General features: G+C 39.5%; 2 protein-coding genes across 2 annotated transcripts; both read left to right on the forward strand.

Moving 5' to 3' along the window:
• The first annotated feature begins 408 nt into the window (after positions 1 to 408).
• Positions 409 to 964, forward strand: LOC120103162 (interferon alpha-1-like). The gene is given in 2 exon segments (XM_087551762.1): positions 409 to 651; positions 653 to 964. Coding segments are annotated over 2 exon segments (555 nt in total).
• Positions 965 to 21,379: 20,415 nt separating this feature from the next.
• LOC120103160 (interferon alpha-12-like) lies at positions 21,380 to 21,934 on the forward strand. Its single transcript, XM_087551764.1, has one exon. It carries the CDS (start codon positions 21,380 to 21,382, stop codon positions 21,932 to 21,934), a length of 555 nt encoding a protein of 184 aa, XP_087407890.1.
• The last annotated feature ends 2,176 nt before the right edge of the window (positions 21,935 to 24,110 follow it).

Below are 24,110 nucleotides of genomic sequence, written 5' to 3' on the forward strand. Positions count from 1 at the left end.
ATAATTGTAAATGAATTACAATACCTTTTAAATACAACCACAGAGAAAGTTTTGTGTTTGCAATAGATGTATAAATTTCTAATAAAGACTACATATCTATAGAATAGTGGTTAGTGACAATTTTAATGTAATTTAAGAGAAGTCATGTAGCATAGCTTTTTGAGGGTGGCAGTGAAAGAGAAAATATTAATGGAACCCAAATCCTTGAGAAAAAAATTGCCAGGAGCAAGCAGAGAGTGAGGTAAAGAAAGTGAAAAGAGAATTGCAAAGTGGGGGAGAGCATTCAGAAAGGAGAAACTTGTGTTTGCCCGTATTTAAGATAGATGCATACAGCAGGGTTATCAGAGAACCTACAGGGGAAGACTCAAACACTCTGCTCAGAGAGTCATCGAATATGCAAGATCCACGATGGCTATGGTTTGTGCATTCCTCACGATTCTGGTAGTTATGAGCCACTGGTCAACCTGCTGTCTGGGATGTAACCTACCTCGCACTCATAACCTCACAGTCCTGAAACAAATGAGTCGACAGTCCCCTGTCTCCTGCCTGAAGGACATACAGTACTTTGAACTCCCTTTGGAGAAGGTTGATGCCCAGCAGATCCAGAAGTCTCAAGCCATCTCTGTCCTGCAAACTCTGACTCAGCAGGTTTCTGACCCTCTTCGAATCAGAGGCGTCACGGGCTGCTTGGGATGAAACCCTCTGATTGTCATTTTGCAAATACCTCTACTAGCAGCTCAAAGATCTTGAAGCCTGTCAGAATCAGCAGGTTGGAGAGCAGGAAGTTCCCTTGACCCAGGAACCCTCCTGGCTGGCTGTGAGGGAATACTTCGGCAGGATCACCATGTACCTGAAACAGAAGAAACACAGCCCCTGTGCCTGGGAAGTGGTTAGAGTAGAGGTCGGGAGAGCCCTGATTTATTCAGATATGTTCCTGGTAAAACTGAGTGAAGAGAAGGAATGAGTTCTGAGACAAAGTGGAGAGGATTCTCCTGGACTACAACATTGCATCTCACATTATGAGCAATTATTTTCAATATGTTAAACACTTTTTGTATCTGCATCCATTTGGTTATTTATTTATTTATTTATTTATTCATTGATTGATTGATTCATTCATTTATTTATTTATTAGAATGCTATAATGTATGTTAAGATATTTATGCTAAATCTTTTATTCTTTTATTTTTGCTATAGCTAATTGTCATTTGCAATTAAATTATTTTGAATTCAAATAAATTTGCTTTATAAGACACTTTGTATTGATTAATTTGCTCTCTCTTTCACATTAAAAATTATTTTTAACATTAGAGTCTACACTGTAACTATTGTACAAATGCACACTTTTTAAATATCAGAGTGGATAGACACATACACTGCACAGTATTTAGAGAAGCCCTAGATATTTTCACCTACCTCTCTCTGGCATATAGTATTCTGGATGGATAGACAGCTGCTGTGCAGAAGACAACCAGAGAGTCTTGCTCCTCACATTCCTTAGTTTACTTTGACCAAATATGTCCTGGGTTTATTTAGCACCTGATTTCCTTGATCTCATATACTTATCTTCTTAATCGATAATGAGTTTAGTTGTTTGAGGTTCTAAATATTAGTGAGGTCGTGTACAGCAATGCAAAACAGATAAAACAATGACTAGTCTGCCTATATGGCACAGAAAGGGAAAACAAGAAGAACCTAGGAATTAAACCCACTCCTCATAGCCTCATAATCCAGTCCTAGGAATAAATCCAACCAGGGGAGTGAAATAACTCTAAAATCAACCTTTGGAAACACTATTCCTTCTCTATTTCCGGGACCTTTCCTCTTCCCACTTTCTACTTCTCTGTTTGTTACTCTTCTTCCTCCTCCTCTTTCTTCCTCCTCTGGTTACTCCTCATCATTCTACTTTTGCTCCATCTTCTTTGCATTACTAGTTGTGCATGGTACAGCACCATCTCAGGGAGCATGGCAGCCACTCTGAGGGGCCCCATCCCTGATGATACTGGAAACTCTTTCCTCCAGCACCAATATTTTTCCATCGTTCCTCAGCTGGAGGTGGAATTGCCTCTGTTTTCCAAGCTGATATTTTGTCTGGTGTGGTCATGTCAATTCAGTCATAGCCACTCACAGTTCACATGAGTAACTATTCTGTTGTGTTCAAGAACACGGCTTTGCTGAGTCATCCACTGCCTCTGGCTTTTCCAATTCTACCACCTCTTCTTCAATGGTTCCCGAGGCCAAAATATCAGCTCTTCATTTTCCCAGTGACCAGTTGTGAGTCTCTGTTCATTGGTAGGGAATATAAGAGTTCTGTGGTAAGTGTTGGCCAGTGCAGGAGCCCCCTCTTAGATGTAAGCTCTAATGTCAAATCAGGTATTGTGACAGGTTGAGTTCAGCATTTGGTTCTTTGTTACCTTCATGGCTCCACATGTATTTTAAGTAGGATCCTTCTGAGAGAAATATTACTGAAATTTTTATGCAGATTGCATTGATAATGAAAATCACCTGAAAATATAGTCACTTTCATAACATTATCTTACGAATGGCCATAGATCTTTTCCTTTTCTTGTAGTTTCGAACATTTTTGCTACTACTCTCTTGCTTAGATGACACATCTGTTTCTTTTTCAGCTTTCATTTCAATGACATCCTATCTTTAGTTCAGTGCCACAAACCAACCTCAGGGTTTTCATTCTAGGAAAGAGAAGAGACACAGAACAGAATTGGAGACTTTGACCATCAAACCAACACCTCAGGAGAGAGGAAAGAATAAATGTAAATGTACAGAGAATTGAGACACTCAAAGCCCTTGCTGTTTGTCACGATTAAATGAATTATTCTGCCTTTAGACACATCGGACATGGAAGACTAATCACTGAATTGAATATTCAATAATAACGGAGGCTGACAAATATTTGGGCATCAGTGTCTTAGACTGAATCTGAAAGTGGAAGTACAGGCAAATGTATATATTATGTATGATATGCTGTATGTGTGATATAATACCATTAACTATGTATGTGCATGGATGTATGTGTACATATGTGCTCACACACAGCTTTGTCTCATAGACTCCCAGTACCTCCCTGCTGCTCCAGACCCCATCTTACATCCTCAGAGCCCTTGTTTCCCCCTCCCTGATGCAGAAAGCCCCAGTGTGTGTTCCTCATTCTCTCCTCATTACCCAGGTCTGCTCACTCTACAAATGTTGTCTATCATTTACATCTGTGTTCCTGACTGGAGGTTTTTTGAAAATATATTTGCCCCAGTGAAACCAAAATCAAGGAGTTCAAGGTTTGAATGAAACTCAGTACAAGAATTTTTCTTAAGTTTAGACGATATACAATGTTCTTCTAAAGACGTAAAGCTGACTGTTTCAACAAGGAAAAGAAATAGAAAAAAGAAAAAAACCAAAAGACAGGAAAAAGAGAAGGAAAGAAGAAAGGGGAAAGACGGAAGAAGAAATAAGGAAAGAAAGAAAGGAAGAAAAAAAGGAAGAAAGTAAAAGGAAACCAATCTTCAATTATGATAAAAATTTGGAGAAGAGAGCCACCTACTGGCTTGGCCTGAGAAGAAAAAACAGAATCCAATTCTGGGGAGCTTTTCTTTCTTTACAGAATTCAGTTTCCTGGCAGAGTTTCCTCCACACTGAAACAGACTTTTCTCCAGAAAAACTGAATTCAGTAAGACTCCATTCCCTTCAAATGCATCTTAGAAAGGCAAATCCTCTCCGGTCCATAAGCCATGTCATCTGAACATTTTACACGTATATATAAAAAGGAATTCTGTGTCGTTTCCCTCTAGCCTTCTATAACTGAAGTTCTCTGGAGAAGGAGGGGTCTGTGTGCATTCCCTTTAGTAGGGACTCACAACCAAACTCATGTCCTTTTGATCATTAGGTAAGGCCTTGTGAAACTGAGACAACCAACCCTGAGCTAGGAATGCTGAAAAAAATAGCATCTGAGCCCACAGAAGGGATTCTTTAGCTGCTGCTCTGCCTGACGATGCCAGCAACTGTGAGTTTGCTAAATGCAAGGATCTATGGCCATCTTCTGATATGTGACCTCAAGAGTTTAGGCAACCTACTCCACAATGGCCTGTCCATGAGGTGCAATGTGAATCTGTGTTCCAGACAATGGTCAATAAATTGATGCAGAGTAACACTTCATATGTCTATTGGTAAGATTGTTGTTTTACAGGGGCCGAGAGCAACATATCAGAGACTGTTGATTGCTCGGACTCTTTGAGGTTTGAAGGACACTTGAACAGAGGAATACAATGTGTGTCTCTATGAAGAACTGCCAAGGAAATCTCTAGACTTTCAGTTCCCTCTTACGAGTAAGTTTTCAATTACAACCACTTCCTCCTTGAGGTTTTGTTTTGGCCCTGTACTCTGAGATCAGGAGAACAATGTCTCTGTCTCATTGGACAGTAAACATGCTCAGAGGAGTGGTGTCATGTTTGATTCCTCACAGGGAGCAGAGGGATAGGTAAGGAATTATATATGATGGAAACATACATTGGTAATCTGTGTATTTGAACAAAATCATGTGATATGAAGGTTTGCTGAAGAACTGGTAATTGAAATAGACTTTGCTGGGGACAGCAATTATTGCATAAATGACTATTGGTTTGACTGCTAAACTCATGTTAGATATGACTTTCTTTACTGTTTCTTTGCTGGCTATTTTTAGTGTAATCTTCATCACTTTCTTGGTTATATAATAAAATTATTATGAAGTATCTCCAGGTATCATCCTGCTCAGATAATACATAATGTCATATTGTGTTTCACTTGTTTCTATTAAACAAAATTTGGGAATCAAGAGACAGAAATACAAGTACTAAGACAGGAGAATTCAGTAAGTGACAAAGTACTGAGCCATCATTCCTGTACACAGAAGCAGACCTGATTCAATGCACACTGAATTCACACAGAAAGGACCTGGGAGTCAGGGAGCATCACTTTGTCCATAAAGACCTATCTGTGTAGAGTAATCATGTGGTTTTGTTCTATCAATTTGTTTATATAGTGGAACATGTTGATGGTTTAACGTATATTAAACCATCCCTGCATGCCTGGGATGAAGCCAACTTGATCATGATTGTTTTGATGTCCTCTTGGATTCGGTTTGCAAGAAGTTTATTGAGTATTTTGCGTCAATATTCATAAGGGATATTGGTCTGAATTTCTCTTTCTTTGTTGGGTCTTTGTGTGGTTTAGGTATAAGAGTAATTGTGGCTTCATAGAAGGAATTTGGTAGCACTCCATCTCTTTCAATTTTGTGGAATAGTTTGGATAATATTGGTACGAGGTCTTCTGTGAAGGTCTGATAGAATTCTGCACTGAACCCATCTGGACCTGGGCTCTTTTTGGTTGGGAGACTTTTAATGACTGCTTCTATTTCTTTGGAAGTTATTTTGTTGTTTAAATTGTTTATCCTCATTTAACTTTGGTACCTGGTATCTGTCTAGGGAATTGTCCATTTCCTGCAGATTTTCAAGTTTTGTTGAATATAGGCTTTTGTAGTAGGATCTGATGATTTTTTGAGTTTCCTCTGATTCTGTAGCTATGTCTCCTTTTCATTTCTGATTTTGTTGATTTGGACACACTCTCTGTGTCCTCTCGTTAGTCTGGCTAAGGGTTTATCTATCTTGTTGATTTTCTCAAAGAACCAGGCTTTGGTTCAGTTGATTCTTTGTATAGTCCTTTTGGTTTCTACTTGGTTGATTTCAGCTCTGAGTTTGATTATTTCCTGCCTTCTACTCCTCCTGGGTGTATTTGCTTCTTTTTGTTCTAGAGCTTTTAGGTGTGCTGTCAAGCTGCTGACATATGCTCTCTCCTGTTTCTTTCTGCAAGTACTCAGAGCTATGCATTTTCCTCTTAGCACACCTTTCATTGTGTCCCATAAGTTTGGGTATGTTGTACCTTCATTTTCATTAATTTCTAAGAAGTCTTTAATTTCTTTCTTTATTTCTTCCTTGACCAGGTTATCATTGAATAGAGCATTGTTCAACTTCCATGTATATGTGGGCGTTCTTCCCTTATTGTTATTGAAGATCAGCTTTAGCCCGTGGTGGTCTGATAGGACGCATGGGATTATTTCTCTCTTTCTTTATCTGTTGAGGCCCGTTTTTTGATCAATTATATGGTCAATTTTGGAGAAAGTACCATGAGGTGGTGAGAAGAAGGTATATCCTTTCGTTTTAGGATAGAATGTTCTTTAAATATCTGTTAAGTCGATTTGGTTCATGACTTCTCTTAGTCTGTCTATGTCTCTGTTTAATTTCTGTTTCCATGACCTGTCCATTGATGAGGGTGGGGTGCTGAAGTCTACTATTATTGTGTAAAGTAGTATGTGTGCTTTGATGTTTAGTAACGTTTATTTCATATATGTAGGTATTTGGAGCATAGATATTTAGGATTGAGAGTTCATCTTGGTGGATTTTTCCTTTGATAAATATGAAGTGTCCTTCCTTTTCTTTTTTGATGACTTTTGGTTGAAAATCAATTTTATTTGATATTAGAATGGCTATTCCAGCTTGTTTCTTCAGACCATTTGCTTGGAAAGTTGTTTTCCAGCCTTTCACTCTGAGGTAGTTTCTGTCTTTGTCTCTGAGGTGTGTTTCCTGTAGGCAGAAGAATGCTGGGTCCTCATTGTGTACCGAGTTTGTTCATCTATGTCTTTTATTGGGGAATTGAGTCCACTAATGTTGGGAGATAATGAGGAATAGTGATTTTTGCTTTCTGTTATATTCATATTTGGATGTGAGATTACGTTTGCGTGCTTCTCTTCTCTTTCTTTTGGTGCAAAGCAATTAGTTTCCTGCTTTTTCTAGGGTGTAGCTTGCCTCCTTACGTTGGGCTTTACCATGTATTATGCTTTGTAGGGCTGGATTTGTAGAAAGATATTGTGCAAATTTGGTTTTGGAATATCTTGGTTTCTGCATCTATGTTAATTGAGAGTTTTGCCGAATAGAGTAACCTGGGCTGGCATTTGTGTTCTCTTAGGGTCAGTATGACATCGGTCCAAGAACTTCTTGCTTTCATACTCTCTGGTGAGAAGTCTGATGTAATTCTGATAGGTCTGCCTTTATATGTTACTTAACAACATTTTCCCTTACTGCTTTTAATATTCTTTCTTTATTTTGTGCATTTGGTGTTTTGACTATTATGTGACGGGAGGATTTTCTTTTCTGGTCCAGTTGTGTAGGCTTCTTGTATGTTAATGGCTATCTCTTTCTTTAGGTTAGGGAAGGTTTCTTCTATGATTTTGTAGAAGATAGTTAATGGAACTTTGAGTTGGGAAACTTCACTGTCTTCTATACCTATTATCCTTAGGCTTGATCTTTCCATTATGTCCTGCATTTCCTGTAAGTTTTAGGCCAGTAGCTTTTTTCCATTTTCCATTATCTTTAACAGTTGTGTAGATAATTTCTATGGAATCTTCTGGTCCTGAGATTCTCTCTTCTATCTCTTGTATTCTGTTGGTGATGCTTGTATCTACGGCTCCTTTTCTCTTCCTTTGGTTTTCTACATCCAGGTTTTTTTCCCTTTGTGCTTTCTTTAATGCTTTTTTACCCATTTTTATTTCCTTCACATGTTTGATTGTGTTTTCCTGGAATTCTCTAAGGCATTTTTGTGATTCCTCTCTATAGGCTTCTACTTGCTCATTTATGTTTTCCTGCATTTCTCTAAGGGAGTTCTTTATGTTTTTCTTGCAGTCCGCCATCATCATGATCAAATGTGATTTTAAATCTAGATCTAACTTTTCTGGTGTGATTGGATATTCAGTGTTTGATTGGTGGGTGAATTCGACTCTGATGATCCCACAGTTTTAGTGCTTGGGTCCTGTGCTTGCTTCTCGCCATCAGGTTGTCTCTGGTGTTACTTTGTTCTGCTATTTCTGACAGTGGCAAGACCTTCCTATAGGCCTGTGTCAAGAGTGCTGTATACCTCTTTTCCTGTTTTCTTTCAGCCAGTTTTGGGAACAGAGTGTTCTGCTTTCGGGAGTGTAGTCGTTCCTGTCTACTGGCCTTCAGCTGTTCCTGTGGGCGTGTGTCTTGAGTCCATCAGGCAAGTCACTTGGAAGAGAAAAGTCGGTCTTACCTCCGGTCTCATCTCTTACCTCTGGGGCTGCATTTCAGCTTTCTGTGAGGGCAGCAACCAGAAGGGCCTGCCCCGCCTTTTCTCGGGTCCCTGTGCACAGCGTTCCTCGATGGAGCTAGGCATTTTCCTCTAGAGTCAGAAATGTGGGCAGAGTGTAATCTCTTCTGGGTTCCCAGGAGTGTCTGCCCCTCTGAAGGTTTAGTTCTCCCTCCCACTGGATTTGAGTGCAGGAAATTTTTTGACCAGGTCCCTTCAGATCAGGGCAGTGTCTCGACCGCCGGGGACATCCAGATTGAGTGCCCCTATCTGCCTGTTCCCAGAGGCCCTATACAGTTTGCTCTTGGGCCAGGGATATGGGCAAGGGTGGGCAGTACTGGTGGTCTTTCCTGCGCTGCAGTCTCAGGAGTGCCCACCTGTGTGGGCGGTGAGCTTTCTTCCTAGGGTTTTGGGAGCAGGGAGCTGCAGGCCAGGATCAGTGAGTTTCGCTCTCCATCTAGAAACTGAAAGTGTCTGGTCCCAGAGGAATTTTGCCTCTGTGTGTCCTGAGTCCACCAGGCAGGTCATTTGGAGCAGAAAAGTTGGTCTTACCTCTGGTCCCGGGCCTGAAGTTGTTCCTTGGGGGCTGCGTTTCAGCTCTCCATGAGTCTACCCTCTTGAGGTCTTTCCATGTATGTGATATTAACTTTCTATTGGATGAAAGATTGGTAAAGGCCTTTTTTTTTAATCAGTTGGTTGCCATTTTTTCATATTGATAGTGTCCTTTGCCTTACATATCTTTTTCAATTTTATGAGGTTCCATTTGTCCATTCTTGATCTTAGAGTATAAGTCATAGTTGTTCTGTTCAGGAAAATTTTCCCTGTGCCTATTTATTCGAGGCTATTAGTTTCAGTGTATCTGGTTTTAGGTGGAGGTCTTTGATGCACTTGCTCTTGAGCTTTTACCAGGACATAAGAAGGTGTCAATTTGCATTTATCTACACGCTGACCTCCAGTTAAAACAGCACCATTGTTGAAAATGTTCACTTTTTCCATCAAACAGTTTTAACCCCTTTTGTCAATGATCAAGTGACCATAAGTGTGTGGGTTCATTTCTGGGTTTTTGAATTCTGTTCCATTGATCTTCCTGCCTATCTCTGTACCAATACCATACAGTCTTTTTCTTTTATCACTATTTTCCCATAATAGAGCTTGTGGTGAGGGATGGTGATTGTCCCAGAAGTTCTTTTATTGTTGAAAATTGTTTTGCTGTCCTCCACTTTTTGCTTTTCCAATGAATTTGCAAATTGCTCTCTCTAATTCCATGAGTAATTGACTTGATGGGGATTGCATTGAATCTGTAGACTACTTTCGGCAAGTGGCCATTTTTATTATATTACTCTTTCCAACCCATGAGCATGGGCGTTCTTTCCATCTTCTCAGATCATCTTCTATTTCTTTGTTTCTCCATCTATGATAATTTGAGTTTTAAATGGTGTAGTACCTTGTGCTGGCATTTTTGTTCTCTTAGTGTTTGTTAGACATATCCCCAGGATAATCTAGCTTTCATAGTTTCTTTTGAGAAGTTTGGTATTACTCTATTAGGTCTGCCTTTGTGTTCCTTGATCAGTGCATTTGGTATTATTTTGGGATAGGAGGTATTTCATCTGTCGTCCTCTCTGTTTGGTCTTTTGTAGATTTCTTTTATGTTTATGGGCATTTCTCTCTTTTGGTTAGGAAATATCTCCCATAATTTTCTTTCTTTTTTTAAATTTATTTATTTATTTTTTCCTTTATTAACTTGAGTGTTTCTTATTTACATTTCGATTGTTATTCCCTTTCCTGGTCTCCGGGCCAACATCCCCCTAACCACTCCCCATCCCCTTCTATATGGGTGTTCACCTCCCCGTCCTCACCCCATTACTGCCCTCCCCCCAACAATCACGTTAACTGGGGGTTCAGTCTTAGCAGGACAAAGGGCTTCCCCTTCCACTAGTGTTCGTACTAGGCTATTCCTTCCTACCTATGAGGTTGGAGCCCAGGGTCAGTCCATGTATAGTCTTTGGGGATTGGCTTAGTCCCTGGAAGCTCTGGTTGGTGGGCAATGATGTTCATATGGGATTTTGAGCCCCTTCAATCTCTTCCAGTCCTTTTTCTGATTCCTTCAGTGGGGGTCCCATTCTCAGTTCAGTGGTTTGCTGCTGGCATTCGTCTATGTATTTGCTGTATTCTGGCTGCGTCTCTCAGGAGAGATCTACATCCGGCTCCTGTCGGCCTGCACTTCTTTGCTACATCCATCTTGTCTAATTGGGTGGCTGTATATGTATGGGCCACATGTGCGGCAGGCTCTGAATAGGTGTTCCTTCTGCCTCTGTTTTAATCTTTGCCTCCCTATTCCCTGCCATGGGTATTCTTGTTCCCCTTTTAAAGAAGGAGTGAAGCATTCACATTTTGATCATCCGTCTTGAGTTTCATGTGTTCTGTGCATCTAGGGTAATTCAAGCATTTGGGCTAATAGCCACTTATCAATGAGTACATACCATTTGTAGTTTTCTGTGATTGGGTTACCTCACACAGGATGATATCTTTCAGTTACCTCCATTTGCCTATGAATTTCATAAAGTCATTGTTTTTGATAGCTGAGTAATATTCCATTGTGTAGATGTACCACATTTTCTGTATCCATTCCTCTGTTGAAGGGCATCTGGGTTCCTTCCAGCTTCTGGCTATTATAAATAAGGCTGCTATGAACATTGTGAGCACATGTCTTTGTTATATGTTGGGGTATCTTTTGGGTACATGCCCAAGAGAGGTATAGCTGAGTCCTCAGGTAGTTCAATGTCAATTTTCTGAGGAACCTCTAGATTGATTTCCAGAATGGTTGTACCTGTCTGCAATCCCACCAAAAATGGAGGACTGTTCCTCTTTCTCCACATCCTCGCCAGCATTTGCTGTCACCTGAGTTTTTGATCTTAGCCATTCTCACTTGTGTGAGGTGAAATCTCAGGGTTGTTTTGATTTGCATTTTCCTTATGACTAAAGATGTTGAACATTTCTTTAGGTGTTTCTCGGCCATTCGGCATTCCTCAGCTGTGAATTCTTTGTTTAGCTCTGAACCCCAATTTTTTAATAGGGTTATTTGTCTCCCTTCAGTCTAACTTCTTCAGTTCTTTGTATATTTTGGATATAAGCCCTCTATCTGTTGTAGGATTGGTAAAGATCTTTTCCCAATCTGTTGGTTGCTGTTTTATCCTGACCACAGTGTCCTTTGCCTTACAGAAGCTTTGCAGTTTTATGAGATCCCAATTGTCGATTCTTGGTCTTAGAGCATAAGTCATTGGTGTTTTGTTCAGGAATTTTTTTCCAGTGCCCATGTGTTCGACATGCTTCCCCACTTTTTCTTCTATTAGTTTGAGTGCATCTGGTTTGATGTGGAGGTCCTTGATCCACTTGGACTTAAACTTTGTACAGGGTGATAAGCATGGATTGATCTGCATTCTTCTACATGTTGACATCCAGTTGAACCAGCACCATTTGCTGAAAATGCTATCATTTTCCATTGGATGGTTTTTGCTCCTTTTTCAAAAATCAAGTGACCATAGGTGTGTGGCTTCACTTCTGGGTCTTCAATTCTATTCCATTGGTCCATCTGTCTGTGTCTGTACCAATACCATGCAGTTTTTATCACTATTGCTCTGTAATACTTCTTGAGTCTGGGATAGTGATTCCCCCAGAAGTCCTTTTATTGTTGAGGACACTTTTAGCTATCCTGGGTTTTTTGTTATTCCAGATGCATTTGCAAATTGTTCTGTGTAACTCTGTCAAGAATTGGATTGGTATTTTGATCGCGATTTCATTGAATGTGTAGATCACTTCTGGTAAAATGGCCATTTTTACTATATTAATCCTGCCAATCCATGAGCATAGGAGATCTTTCCATCTTTTGAGGTCTTCTTCAATTTATTTCTTCAGTGTTGATATTCTTATTGTATAGATCTTTTTCTTGCATGGTTAAAGACCAACCAAGTTACTTTATATTATTTGGGACTATTATGAAGGGTGTCATTTCCCTAATTTCGTTCTAGGCTTGATTCTCTTTTGTGTAGAGGAAGGCTACTGATATATTGGAGTTAATTTTATACCCAGCCAATTTGCTGAATTTGTTTATCAGCTTTAGTAGTTCTCTGGTGGAAATTTTGGGATCACTTAAATATACTATCATATCACCTGCAAGGAGTGATATTTTGACTTCTTCCTTCCCAATCTGTGTCCCTTTGATCTCCTTTTGTTGTCTGATTGCTCTGGCTAGAACTTCAAGAACTATATTGAATTAGTAGGGAGAGAGGGGGCAGCCTTATCTAGTCCCTGATTTTAGTGGGATTGCTTCAAGTTTCTCTCCATTTAGTTTAATGTTATCGACTGGTTTGCTGTATGCGGCTTTTACTATGTTTAGGTATGGGCCTTGAATTCCTATTCTTTCCAGGACTTTTATTGTGAAGGGGTGTTGAATTTTGTCAAATGCTTTCTCAGCATCTAATGAAATGATCATGTTGTTTTGTTCTTTCAGTTTGTTTATATAATGGATCACATTGATGGTTTTCCGTATATTAAACCATCCCTGCATGCCTGGGATGAAGCCTATTTGATCATGGTGGATGATTGTGTTGATGTGCTGTTAGATTCGGTTTGCCAGAAGTTTATTGAGTATTTTAGCGTCGATATTCATAAGGGAAAGTGGTCTGAAGTTCTCTTTCTTTGTTGGGTCTTTGTGTGGTTTAGGTATAAGAGTAATTGTGGCTTCATAGAAGGAATTCGATAGTGCTCCATCTGTTTCAATTTTTTGGAATAGTTTGGATAGTATTGGTATGAGGTCTTCTATGAAGGTCTGATAGAATTCTGCACTGAACTCATCTGGACTTGGGCTCTTTTTGGTTGGAAGACCTTTAATGAATGCTTCTATTTTGTTAGGAGTTATGGGGTTGTTTAACTGGTTTATCTGTTGCTGATTTAACTTCAGTACCTTGTATCTGTCTAGGAAATTGTCCATTTCCTGCAGATTTTGAAGTTTTGTTGAATATAGGCTTTTGTAGTAGGATCTGATGATTTTTTTTTCATTTCCTCTGATTCTGTAATTATGTTCCCCTTTTCATTTCTGATTTTGTTAATTTGGACACACTCTCTGTGTCCTCTTGTTAGTCTGGCTAAGGGTTTATCTATCTTGTTGATTTTCTCAAAGAACCAACTTTTAGTTCTGTTGATTCTTTCTGTGGTCGTTTTTATTTCTACTTGGTTCATTTCAGCTCTGATTTTGATTATTTCCTGCATTCTACTCCTCCTGGGTGTATTTGCTTCTTTTTGTTCTAGAGCTTTTAGGTGTGCTTTCAAGCTGCTGACATATGGTCTCTCCTGTATCTTTCTGCAGGCACTCAGAGCTGTGAGTTTTCCTATTATCACAGCTTTCATTGTGTCCCATATGTTTGGGTATGTTGTACCTTCATTTTCATTAAATTCTAAGAAGTCTTTAATTTCTTTCTTTCTTTCTTCCTTGACCAGGTTATCATTGAGTAGAGCAATGTTCAACTTCCATGTATATGTGGGCGTTTTTCACTTATTTTTATTGAAGACCAGCTTTAGCCCATGGTGGTCTCATAAGGCACATGGGATTATTTCTCTCTTTCTTTATCTGTTGAGTCCTGTTTTTTGACCCATTATATGGTCAATTTTGGAGAAAGTACCATGAGGTGGTGAGAAGAAGTTTATCCTTTAATTTTAGGATAGAATGTCCTATAATTATCTGTTAAGTCCATTTGGCTCATGACTTCTCTTAGTCTCTCTACGTCTCTGTTTAATTTCTGTTTCCATGATCTGTCCATTGATGAGAGTGGGGTGTTGAAGTCTCCTACTATTATTGTGTGAGGTGCAATGTGTGTTTTGAGCTTTAGTTAGGTTTCTTTTACGTATGTAGGTGCCCTTGTATTTGGGGCATAGATATTTAGGATTGAGAGTTCATCTTGGTGGATTTTTCCTTTGATGAATATGAAGTGCCCTTCCTTATCTTTTTTGATGACTTTTAGTTGAAAATTGATTTTATTTGATATTAGAATGGCTACTCCAGCTTGCTTCTTCCTACCATTTGCCTGGAAAGTTGTTTTCCAGCCTTTCACTCTGAGGTAGTGTCTGTTTTTGTCTCTGAGATGTGTTTCTGTAGGCAGCAGAATGCAGGGTCCTCTTTGTGTATCCAGTTTGTTAATCTATGTCTTTTTATTGGGGAGTTGAGACCATTGATGCTGAGAGATATTAAGGAATAGTGATTATTGCTTCCTGTTATATTTATATTTGGATGTGAGGTTATGTTTGTGTGCTTTTCTTCTCTTTGTTTTGTTGCAAAGACGATTTATTTCTTCATTTTTCTAGGGTGTTGCTTGCCTCCTTATGTTGTGCTACCATTTATTTTCATTTGTAGTGCTGGATTTGTAGAAAGATATTGTGTAAATTTGGTTTTGTCATGGAATATCTTGGTTTCTCCATCTATGTATATTGAGAGTTTTGCAGGATACAGTAACCTGGGCTGGCATTTGTGTTCTCTTAGGGTTTGTATGACATCTGTCTAAGATCTTCTGGCTTTCATAGTCTCTGGCGAGAAGTCTGGTGTGATTCTGATAGGTCTGACTTTATATGTTACTTGAACTTTTCCCTTACTGCTTTTAATATTCTGTATTTTGTGCATGTGGTGTTTTGACTATTATGTGATGGCTGGAGTTTCTTTTCTGGTCCAATCTATGTGGAGTTCTGTAGGCTTCTTGTATGCTTATGGGCATCTCTTCCCTTAGGTTAGGGAAGTTTTCTTCTATGATGTTGTTGAAGATATTTACCGGTTTTTTGAGCTGGGAGTCTTCACTCTCTTCTATACCTATTATCCTTAGGTTTGATCTTCTCATTGAGTCCTGGATTTCCTGTATGTTTTGGACCGGTACCATTTTCTGTTTTACATTATCTTTGACAGTTGTGTCCATGATTTTTATGGAATCATCTGCTCCTGAGATGAAGTATAGCCATGTGACACAGTGGCATTTGTTTTGGAGAGAGAGAGAGATATCAAGGAAATAATTTTGTCTGTAATGAGTCACCTGTGGGAATAAAGAGGAAAACACCATCTGGGTCTCCATCCTGAAGAGACTTTGTGCTATGAAGTTTCTGCTCAATCACTGCCTAGTTCCATAAGTACAAGGATTCATGGGCATCCTTTCTACTTAAAGTAAAAAAACAGAACTAAGGCTGAAATATCTCTTAAAGTGCAATGAACACTTAGTAAATGTATCAAATAACTGTGCGTGTGCATGTGCATGGGTATACCTGTCACGTGTGGTTTGTATGTGTTTGTGCATGCTGTGTCTCCAAGAAAGAGCAATGGACTTTCAGACAGAGACACAGGCTAAGGGATCCTGTTCTCTCTATATTAGCCCTATGTACACACTTAGTGGGTTCCTACATTTCCTTCATCCATCTAATCATTTGAAAATTATCCTTCACTTGGTTACGTGGATCCACAGGAATGATAGCAAAACAGACTACCTGGTTTAAGGATCTGAACAGGGCCATTAGAAGGCTATGGAGACTCTGGGCATGGAAGGGCGCTGAGAAAGTCTGCAAAGCCAGGGAAATCATTATCAGGCTTAGCAGACACAGAGAGATGAGGGGACATAGTTCCCAAGTGTCTGAAAGTGCATACCCTGAGAGTAGAAAAATCTAAGCCTATCAATATCAGAAAAGCAAAAGTGCCAGTTAGATACCTTTTTTCCCAGAAAGGAAGGATTGATTCTATTATTGTCGTACAAAGATGGCCTTTTTAAATATATAAAAGCATACATAAAACACTTATTTTCACCAGTAAATAAATTCAATCATTTCTAACTTTGAAAATGAATGGATAGACTTTAAACTCTGCAAATACAAAGAAATGACTATTCAAACTCCTTATTGTTGTGAGAAGGTGTAGGTAATCTAAAATGGCTTCTACTGTGATTTGACAAGAACATTTTGTAAGGTACTGACTGATCCTAAAATATCCTGAGCTTAATGATAAACATTGCCTGTTGATTTGTTTGGTTTTAATAGCACTCCTGGCATAGAGCGGGAGTTTTCAAGCATTTGAAACACAAATTTCAGATATTTACCCATATGTTTTGATTTGGATGCAAAATGTTACTAGGGTTCAACATGTTGGAGGTTGGTACTCAGGGAAGCAGTGTTCACAGGATACCCCTCACATCCTCCAGGAATAAACTTTATCAATGAAAACCCATTGATTATTTCAGATTAGTACTCTATGAGGCAGTGAGGCTTTGCTGGAGGAAGGTTAGGGGGCTGCTTCCTAATTACAAACTTTTCCTGTCTGCCTCTTGGAGACCATGTAATGAGTAAATTTTTGAGACTCATGGTCTTCCCACTGTGCAATAAATTTAGAAACCCTTGGTGTTAATAGTCTAAAGTTATGAGAAAAATGAATGAAAATTTAAGCTTTCAGATTTTAAATATCTTTTTCCTCTCATGTATGTATGGGAATGTCTTATGCACGTATGTGCCTATATTTGTCTGTATGAGTTTATGTGTCTGAATGAGTCTATGTGCCTATATGTCACTCACTGTTTATGTATAATTAAATGTAGTGCCTGGATGTGTGTATGCATTTGTCTATATCACAGTAGAAGCCATTTTAGATTACCTACACCTTCTCACAACAATAAGGAGTTCGAATAGTCATTTCTTTGTATTTGCAGAGTTTAAAGTCCATTCATTTTCAAAGTTAGAAATGATTGAATTTATTCAGTGGTGACAATAAGTGTTCTATGTATGCTTTCATATATTTAAAAAGGCCATCTTTGTAGGACAATAATAGAATCAATCCTTCGATACCTGGTATCTGTCTAGGAAATTGTCCATTTCCTGAAGATTTTCAAATTAGACCGCACGGAAACAAATAACCCTATTAAAAAATGGGGTTCAGAGCTAAACAAAGAATTCACAGCTGGCGAGGATGTGGAGAAAGAGGAACACTCCTCCATTGTTGGTGGGATTGCAGACTGGTAAAACCATTCTGGAAATCAGTCTGGAGGTTCCTCAGAAAATTGGACATTAAACTGCCTGAGGATCCAGCTATACCTCTCTTGGGCATATACCCAAAAGATGCCTCAACATATAAAAGAGACACGTGCTCCACTATGTTCACAGCAGCCTTATTTATAATAATAGCCAGAAACTGGAAAGAACCGAGATGCCCTTCAACAGAGGAATGGATACAGAAAATGTGGTACATCTACACAATGGAATATTACTCAGCTATCAAAAACAACGAGTTTATGAAATTCGTAGGCAAATGGTTGGAACTGGAAAATATCATCCTGAGTGAGCTAACACAATCACAGAAAGACATACATGGTATGCACTCATTGATAAGTGGCTATTAGCCCAAATGCTTGAATTACCCTAGATCCCTAGAGCAAACGAAACTCAAGACGGATGATCAAAATGTGAATGCTTCACTCCTTCTTTAAATGAGGAAAAAGAATACCCTTGGCAGGGAAGGGAGAGGCAAAGATTAAAACAGAGCCTGCCCCACATGTGGCCCATACATATACAGCCACCCAATTAGACAAGATGGATGAAGCAAAGAAGTGCAGACCGACAGGAGCCGGATGTAGATCGCTCCTGAGAGACACAGCCAGAATACAGCAAATACAGAGGCGAATGCCAGCAGCAAACCACTGAACTGAGAATAGGTCCCCCGTTGAAGGAATCAGAGAAAGAACTGGAAGAGCTTGAAGGGGCTCGAGACCCCATATGTACAACAACGTCAAGCAACCAGAGCTTCCAGGGACTAAGCCACTACCTAAAGACTATACATGGACTGACCCTGGACTCTGACCTCATAGGTAGCAATGAATATCCTAGTAAGATCACCAGTGGAAGGGGAAGCCCTGGGTCCTGCTAAGACTGAACCCCCAGTGAACTAGACTATGGGGGGGAGGGCGGCAATGGGGGGAGGGCTGGGAGGGGAACACCCATAAGGAAGGGGAGGGGGGAGGGGAATGTTTGCCCGGAAACCGGGAAAGGGAATAACACTCGAAATGTATATAAGAAATACTCAAGTTAATAAAAAAAAGTTTTATATTGTTTAATGGCTAAAATAAAGTTATTTTCTTTATATTAATTTTGTTAAAGTAAATATAGCTACGGCTGTAAACTAGCTCTTTATCCAAAGATTTTCATGGCATCCTGTGGGTGTACATGGAAAAAGTCTTATGTCCAAGCTTTATACGCATGGTTTGATTTCTGGAACACAAGGTTGTAGTACCCAAACAAGACCTTTAAGATGACCTCTGACCTCCACATTCATAGCAGAGCAAGCTGTACCTAGTACACACTCTCCATGTCTCAGTGTCTCTCTCTCTCTCTCTCTCTCTCTCTCTCTCTCTCTCTCTCTCTCTTTCCCTATGCCTCGATCTATCCCTATGCCTCCTTCTCACACACATTTACATAAACTCACTCATCATGCATATGCAGACACACAGACCACACTGATACAGATGCACAGAAATATACAAACACTCTCGCACAATGCACACATACTCACAACTCACCCCCACGCACACACACATTGATAAGCATTCACATACACAAATGCACACACACTCACATACATAAAAATAGACACACAGACAAAAAGTAGACATTTTTACATATATATGCTCACACATACAACACTGAGATATGAATACAGATACATACACATATACATACACACACATACATCAATACACACACAGATTTACACTTGCATACACATACATTCCCACAATACTTGTGTGTATACACACACACACACACACATTACCTCTCTCATATAAGACAGGTTTCAATACATGAACACACACTAAACAAACAAAAACCATATGCCTACACATGTACAGGTTTCCCCATATACACTTGCAATCATTCAAACATATATACTCTCAGAGGCACAGACACATACACGCATGAACTAATTCCCAAAAATTCTCACAAACATTCACAAACATTGCCTACATGCACATGCAGAACTCAGGGAAGCAGTGTTCACAGGACATCCCTCACATCCACCAGGAATAAACTTTATCAATGAAAACCCATTGATTATTTCAGATTAGTAGTCTATTAGGCAGTGAGGCTTTGCTGGAGGAAGGTTAGGGGGCTGCTTCCTAATATCAAACTTTTCCTGTCTGCCTCAAGGAGACCATGTAATGAGTAAATTTTTGAGACGCATGGTCTTCCCACTTTGCAATGAATTCAGAAACCCTTGGTGTTAATAGCCTATAGTTAATAGTTGTGAGAAAAAATGAATGAAAATTTAAGCTTTCAGATTTTAAATATCTTATTCCTCTCATATATGTGTGGGAATTTCTTATGCATGTATGTGCATATGTTTGTATGAGTTTATTTGTCTGAATGAGTCTATGTGCCTAATTGTCACTCACTGTGCTTATGTATAATTAACTGTTCTGCCTGGATGTTTGTATGCGTTTTTCTATATTTGAGTATGTATATGTGTGAGTTTGTATTAGTTATGCATGTGCATGTAGGCAAAGTTTGTGAATGTTTGTGAGAATTTTTGGAAATTCATTCATGCGTGTATGTGTCTGTGTCTGTGCCTCTGAGAGTATTTATGTTTGAATGATTGCAAGTGTATATGGGGAAACCTGTACATTTGTAGGCATATGGTTTTGTTTGTTTAGTGTGTGTTCATGTATTGAAAACTGTCTTATATGAGAGAGGTAATGTGTGTGTGTGTGTGTGTGTGTGTGTGTGTGTGTGTGTGTGTGTGAGATTTGGGGTGATATACATATACACACATATATATATATATGTGTGTGTGTGTGTGTGTATCTGTGTGTATACAAGTATTGTGGGAATATATATGTGTACCTGGGTAAGTCTGTGTGTGTATTGATGTTTGTGTGGGTATGTATATGTGTGTATATCTGTATTCATGTCTCAGTGTTGTATGTGTGAGCATAAATATGCAAAAATGTTCATTTTATGTCTGTCTGTATATTTTTTATGTATGTGACTGTGTGTTCATTTGTGTATGTGAGTGCTTATCTTTGTATATGTGTGTAGGTGTGTTGTAGCTATGTGTGTATTGTGTGAGTGTGTTTGCATATTCCTATGCATCTGTATATATGAGTGGTCTGTGTGTCTGCATATGCATAATGAGTGAATTTATTAAATGTGTGTTTGTTTCACTTTGTGTGTATATGTACGAGAGGGAGACATAGGGAGAGAGAGAGGAAGAGAGAGAGAAAGAGGGAGAGAGAGAGAGAGCCAGGTAGACACACACTGAGACATGGAGAGTGTGTACTAGGTACAAGCTTGCTTTGCTATGAATGTGGAGACCAGAGGCCATCTTACAGGTCTTGGTTTTGTTCTGCAATCTTGTGTTCTAGAAATCAAACCAGGATTATAAAGCTTGAACATAAGGCTTTTTCCACATACAGCCCTCAGGATGCCATGAAAATCTTTGGATAAAGAGCTAGTTTACAGCTGTAGCTATATTTACTTTAACAAAATTAATATAAAGAAAATAACTTTATTTTAGCCTTTAAACAATATAAAATTTTTGAAGTGTACCATTATCTCGGTACGATTTCCGTAGAGACAGGGTTTCTCTGTGTAGTCCTGACTCGTTTGGAACTTGCTCTGTAGACAAGGCTGGCCTTGATGTCCTATACCCTTTTGCCTATACAATGCAGCTGCCAGGCCACAATAGTATTTCTAATTTAGAAAGATTTTGCACTGCCCTTAACATTTTGATGCAAATATTTATGTACATGGCATAAATAAAATTAAAAATAATTGTAAATGAATTATAATACCTTTTAAATATAACCACAGAGAAAGTTTTGTGTTTGCAATAGATGTACAAATTTCTAATAAAGACTACATATCTATAGAATAGTGGTTAATGACAATTTTAATGTAATTTAAGAGAAGTCATGTAGCATAGCTTTCTGAGGGTGGCAGTGAAAGAGAAAGTAATAATGGAACCCAAATCCTTGAGAAAAAAATTGCCAGAAGCAAGCAGAGAGTGAGGTAAAGAAAGTGAAAAGAGAATTGGGAAGCTAGGGGAGGGCATTCAGAAAGGGGAAAGTTGTGTTTGCCACTATTTAAGATAGATGCACACAGCAGGGTTATCAGAGAACCTACAGGGGAAGACTCAAACACGCTGCTCAGAGAGTCATCAGAATCTGCAAGATCCACGATGGCTATGGTTTGTGCATTCCTCACGATTCTGGTAGTTATGAGCCACTGGTCAACCTGCTGTCTAGGATGTAACCTGCCTCGCACTCACAACCTCACAGTCCTGAAACAAATGAGTCGACAGTCCCCTGTCTCCTGCCTGAAGGACATACAATACTTTGAACTCCCTTTGGAGAAGGTGGATGCCCAGCAGATCCAGAAGTCTCAAGCCATCGCTGTCTTGGAAACCCTGACTCAGCAGGTCCTGACCCTCTTCGAATCAGAGGAGTCACGTGCTGCTTGGAATGAAACCCTCCGATTGTCATTCTGCAATTACCTTTACCAGCAGCTCAAAGATCTTGAAGCCTGTCAGAATCAGCAGGTTGGAGTGCAGGAAGTTCCCTTGACCCAGGAACCCTCCTGGCTGGCTGTGAGGGAATACTTCGGCAGGATCACCATGTACCTGAAACAGAAGAAACACAGCCCCTGTGCCTGGGAAGTGGTTAGAGTAGAAGTCGGGAGAGCCCTGATTTATTCAGATATGTTCCTGGCAAAACTGAGTGAAGAGAAGGAATGAGTTCTGAGACAAAGTGGAGAGGATTCTCCTGGACTACAACATTGCATCTCACATTATGAGCAATTATTTTCAATATGTTAAACTCTTTTTGTATCTGCATCCGTTTGGTTATTTATTTATTTATTTATTTTTTTATTCATTGATTGATTGATTGATTCATTTATTTATTTATTAGAATGCTATAATGTATGTTAAGATATTTATGCTAAATCTTTTATTCTTTTATTTTTACTATAGCTAATTGTCACTTGCAATTAAATTATTTTGAATTTAAATAAATTTGCTTTATAAGACACTTTATATTGATTAATTTGCTCTCTCTTTCACATTAATAATTATTTTTTTTTTATTAACTTGAGTATTTCTTATATACATTTCGAGTGTTATTCCCTTTCCCGGTTTCCGGGCAAACATCCCCCTCCCCCCTCCCCTTCCTTATGGGTGTTCCCCTCCCAACCCTCCCCCCATTGCCGCCCTCCCCCCATAGACTAGTTCACTGGGGGTTCAATCTTAGCAGGACCCAGGGCTTCCCCTTCCACTGGTGCTCTTACTAGGATATTCATTGCTACCTATGGGGTCAGAGTCCAGGGTCAGTCCATGTATAGTCTTTAGGTAGTGGCTTAGTCCCTGGAAGCTCTGGTTGCTTGGCATTGTTGTACTTTTGGGGTCTCGAGTCCCTTCAAGCTCTTCCAGTTCTTTCTCTGATTCCTTCAATAGGGGACCTATTCTCAGTTCAGTGGTTTGCTGCTGGCATTCGCCTCTGTATTTGCTGTATTTTGGCTGTGTCTCTCAGGAGCGATCTACATCCGGCTCCTGTCGGTCTGCACTTCTTTGCTTCATCCATCTTGTCTAATTGGGTGGCTGTATATGTATGGGCCACATGTGGGGCAGGCTCTGAATGGGTGTTCGTTCAGTCTCTGTTTTAATCTTTGCCTCTCCCTTCCCTGCCAAGGGTATTCTTTTTCCTCATTTAAAGAAGGAGTGAAGCATTCACATTTTGATCATCCGTCTTGAGTTTCGTTTGTTCTAGGGATCTAGGGTAATTCAAGCATTTGGGCTAATAGCCACTTATCAATGAGTGCATACCATGTATGTCTTTCTGTGATTGGGTTAGCTCACTCAGGATGATATTTTCCAGTTCCAACCATTTGCCTACGAATTTCATAAACTCGTTGTTTTTGATAGCTGAGTAATATTCCATTGTGTAGATGTACCACATTTTCTGTATCCATTCCTCTGTTGAAGGGCATCTGGGTTCTTTCCCTTTTCTGGCTATTATAAATAAGGCTGCGATGAACATAGTGGAGCACGTGTCTCTTTTATATGTTGAGGCATCTTTTGGGTATATGCCCAAGAGAGGTATAGCTGGATCCTCAGGCAGTTCAATGTCCAATTTTCTGAGGAACCTCCAGACTGATTTCCAGAATGGTTTTACCAGTCTGCAATCCCACCAACAATGGAGGAGTGTTCCTCTTTCTCCACATCCTCGCCAGCATCTGCTGTCACCTGAGTTTTTGATCTTAGCCAATCGCACTGGTGTGAGGTGAAATCTCAGGGTTGTTTTGATTTGCATTTCCCTTATGACTAAAGATGTTGAACATTTCTTTAGGTGTTTCTCAGCCATTCGGCATTCCTCAGCTGTGAATTCTTTGTTTAGCTCTGAACCCCATTTTTTAATAGGGTTATTTGTTTCCCTGCGGTCTAACTTCTTGAGTTCTTTGTATATTTTGGATATAAGGCCTCTATCTGTTGTAGGATTGGTAAAGATCTTTTCCCAATCTGTTGGTTGCCGTTTTGTCCTAACCACAGTGTCCTTTGCCTTACAGAAGCTTTGCAGTTTTATGAGATCCCATTTGTCGATTCTTGATCTTAGAGCATAAGCCATTGGTGTTTTGTTCAGGAAATTTTTTCCAGTGCCCATGTGTTCCAGATGCTTCCCTAGTTTTTCTTCTATTAGTTTGAGTGTGTATGGTTTGATGTGGAGGTCCTTGATCCACTTGGACTTAAGCTTTGTACAGGGTGATAAGCATGGATCGATCTGCATTCTTCTACATGTTGCCCTCCAGTTGAACCAGCACCATTTGCTGAAAATGCTATCTTTTTTCCATTTGATGGTTTTGGCTCCTTTGTCAAAAATCAAGTGACCATAGGTGTGTGGGTTCATTTCTGGGTCTTC

Source organism: Rattus norvegicus, chromosome 5, assembly GCF_021556685.1.
Source record: "Rattus norvegicus strain SHRSP/BbbUtx chromosome 5, alternate assembly SHRSP_T2T, whole genome shotgun sequence".
NCBI classification, from domain to species: domain Eukaryota; kingdom Metazoa; phylum Chordata; class Mammalia; order Rodentia; family Muridae; genus Rattus; species Rattus norvegicus.

Coding starts and splice junctions, on each gene's coding strand:
- LOC120103160 (XM_087551764.1), top strand. CDS start 21,380: ATGGCTATGGTTTGTGCATTCCTCACGATTCTGGTAGTTATGAGCCAC.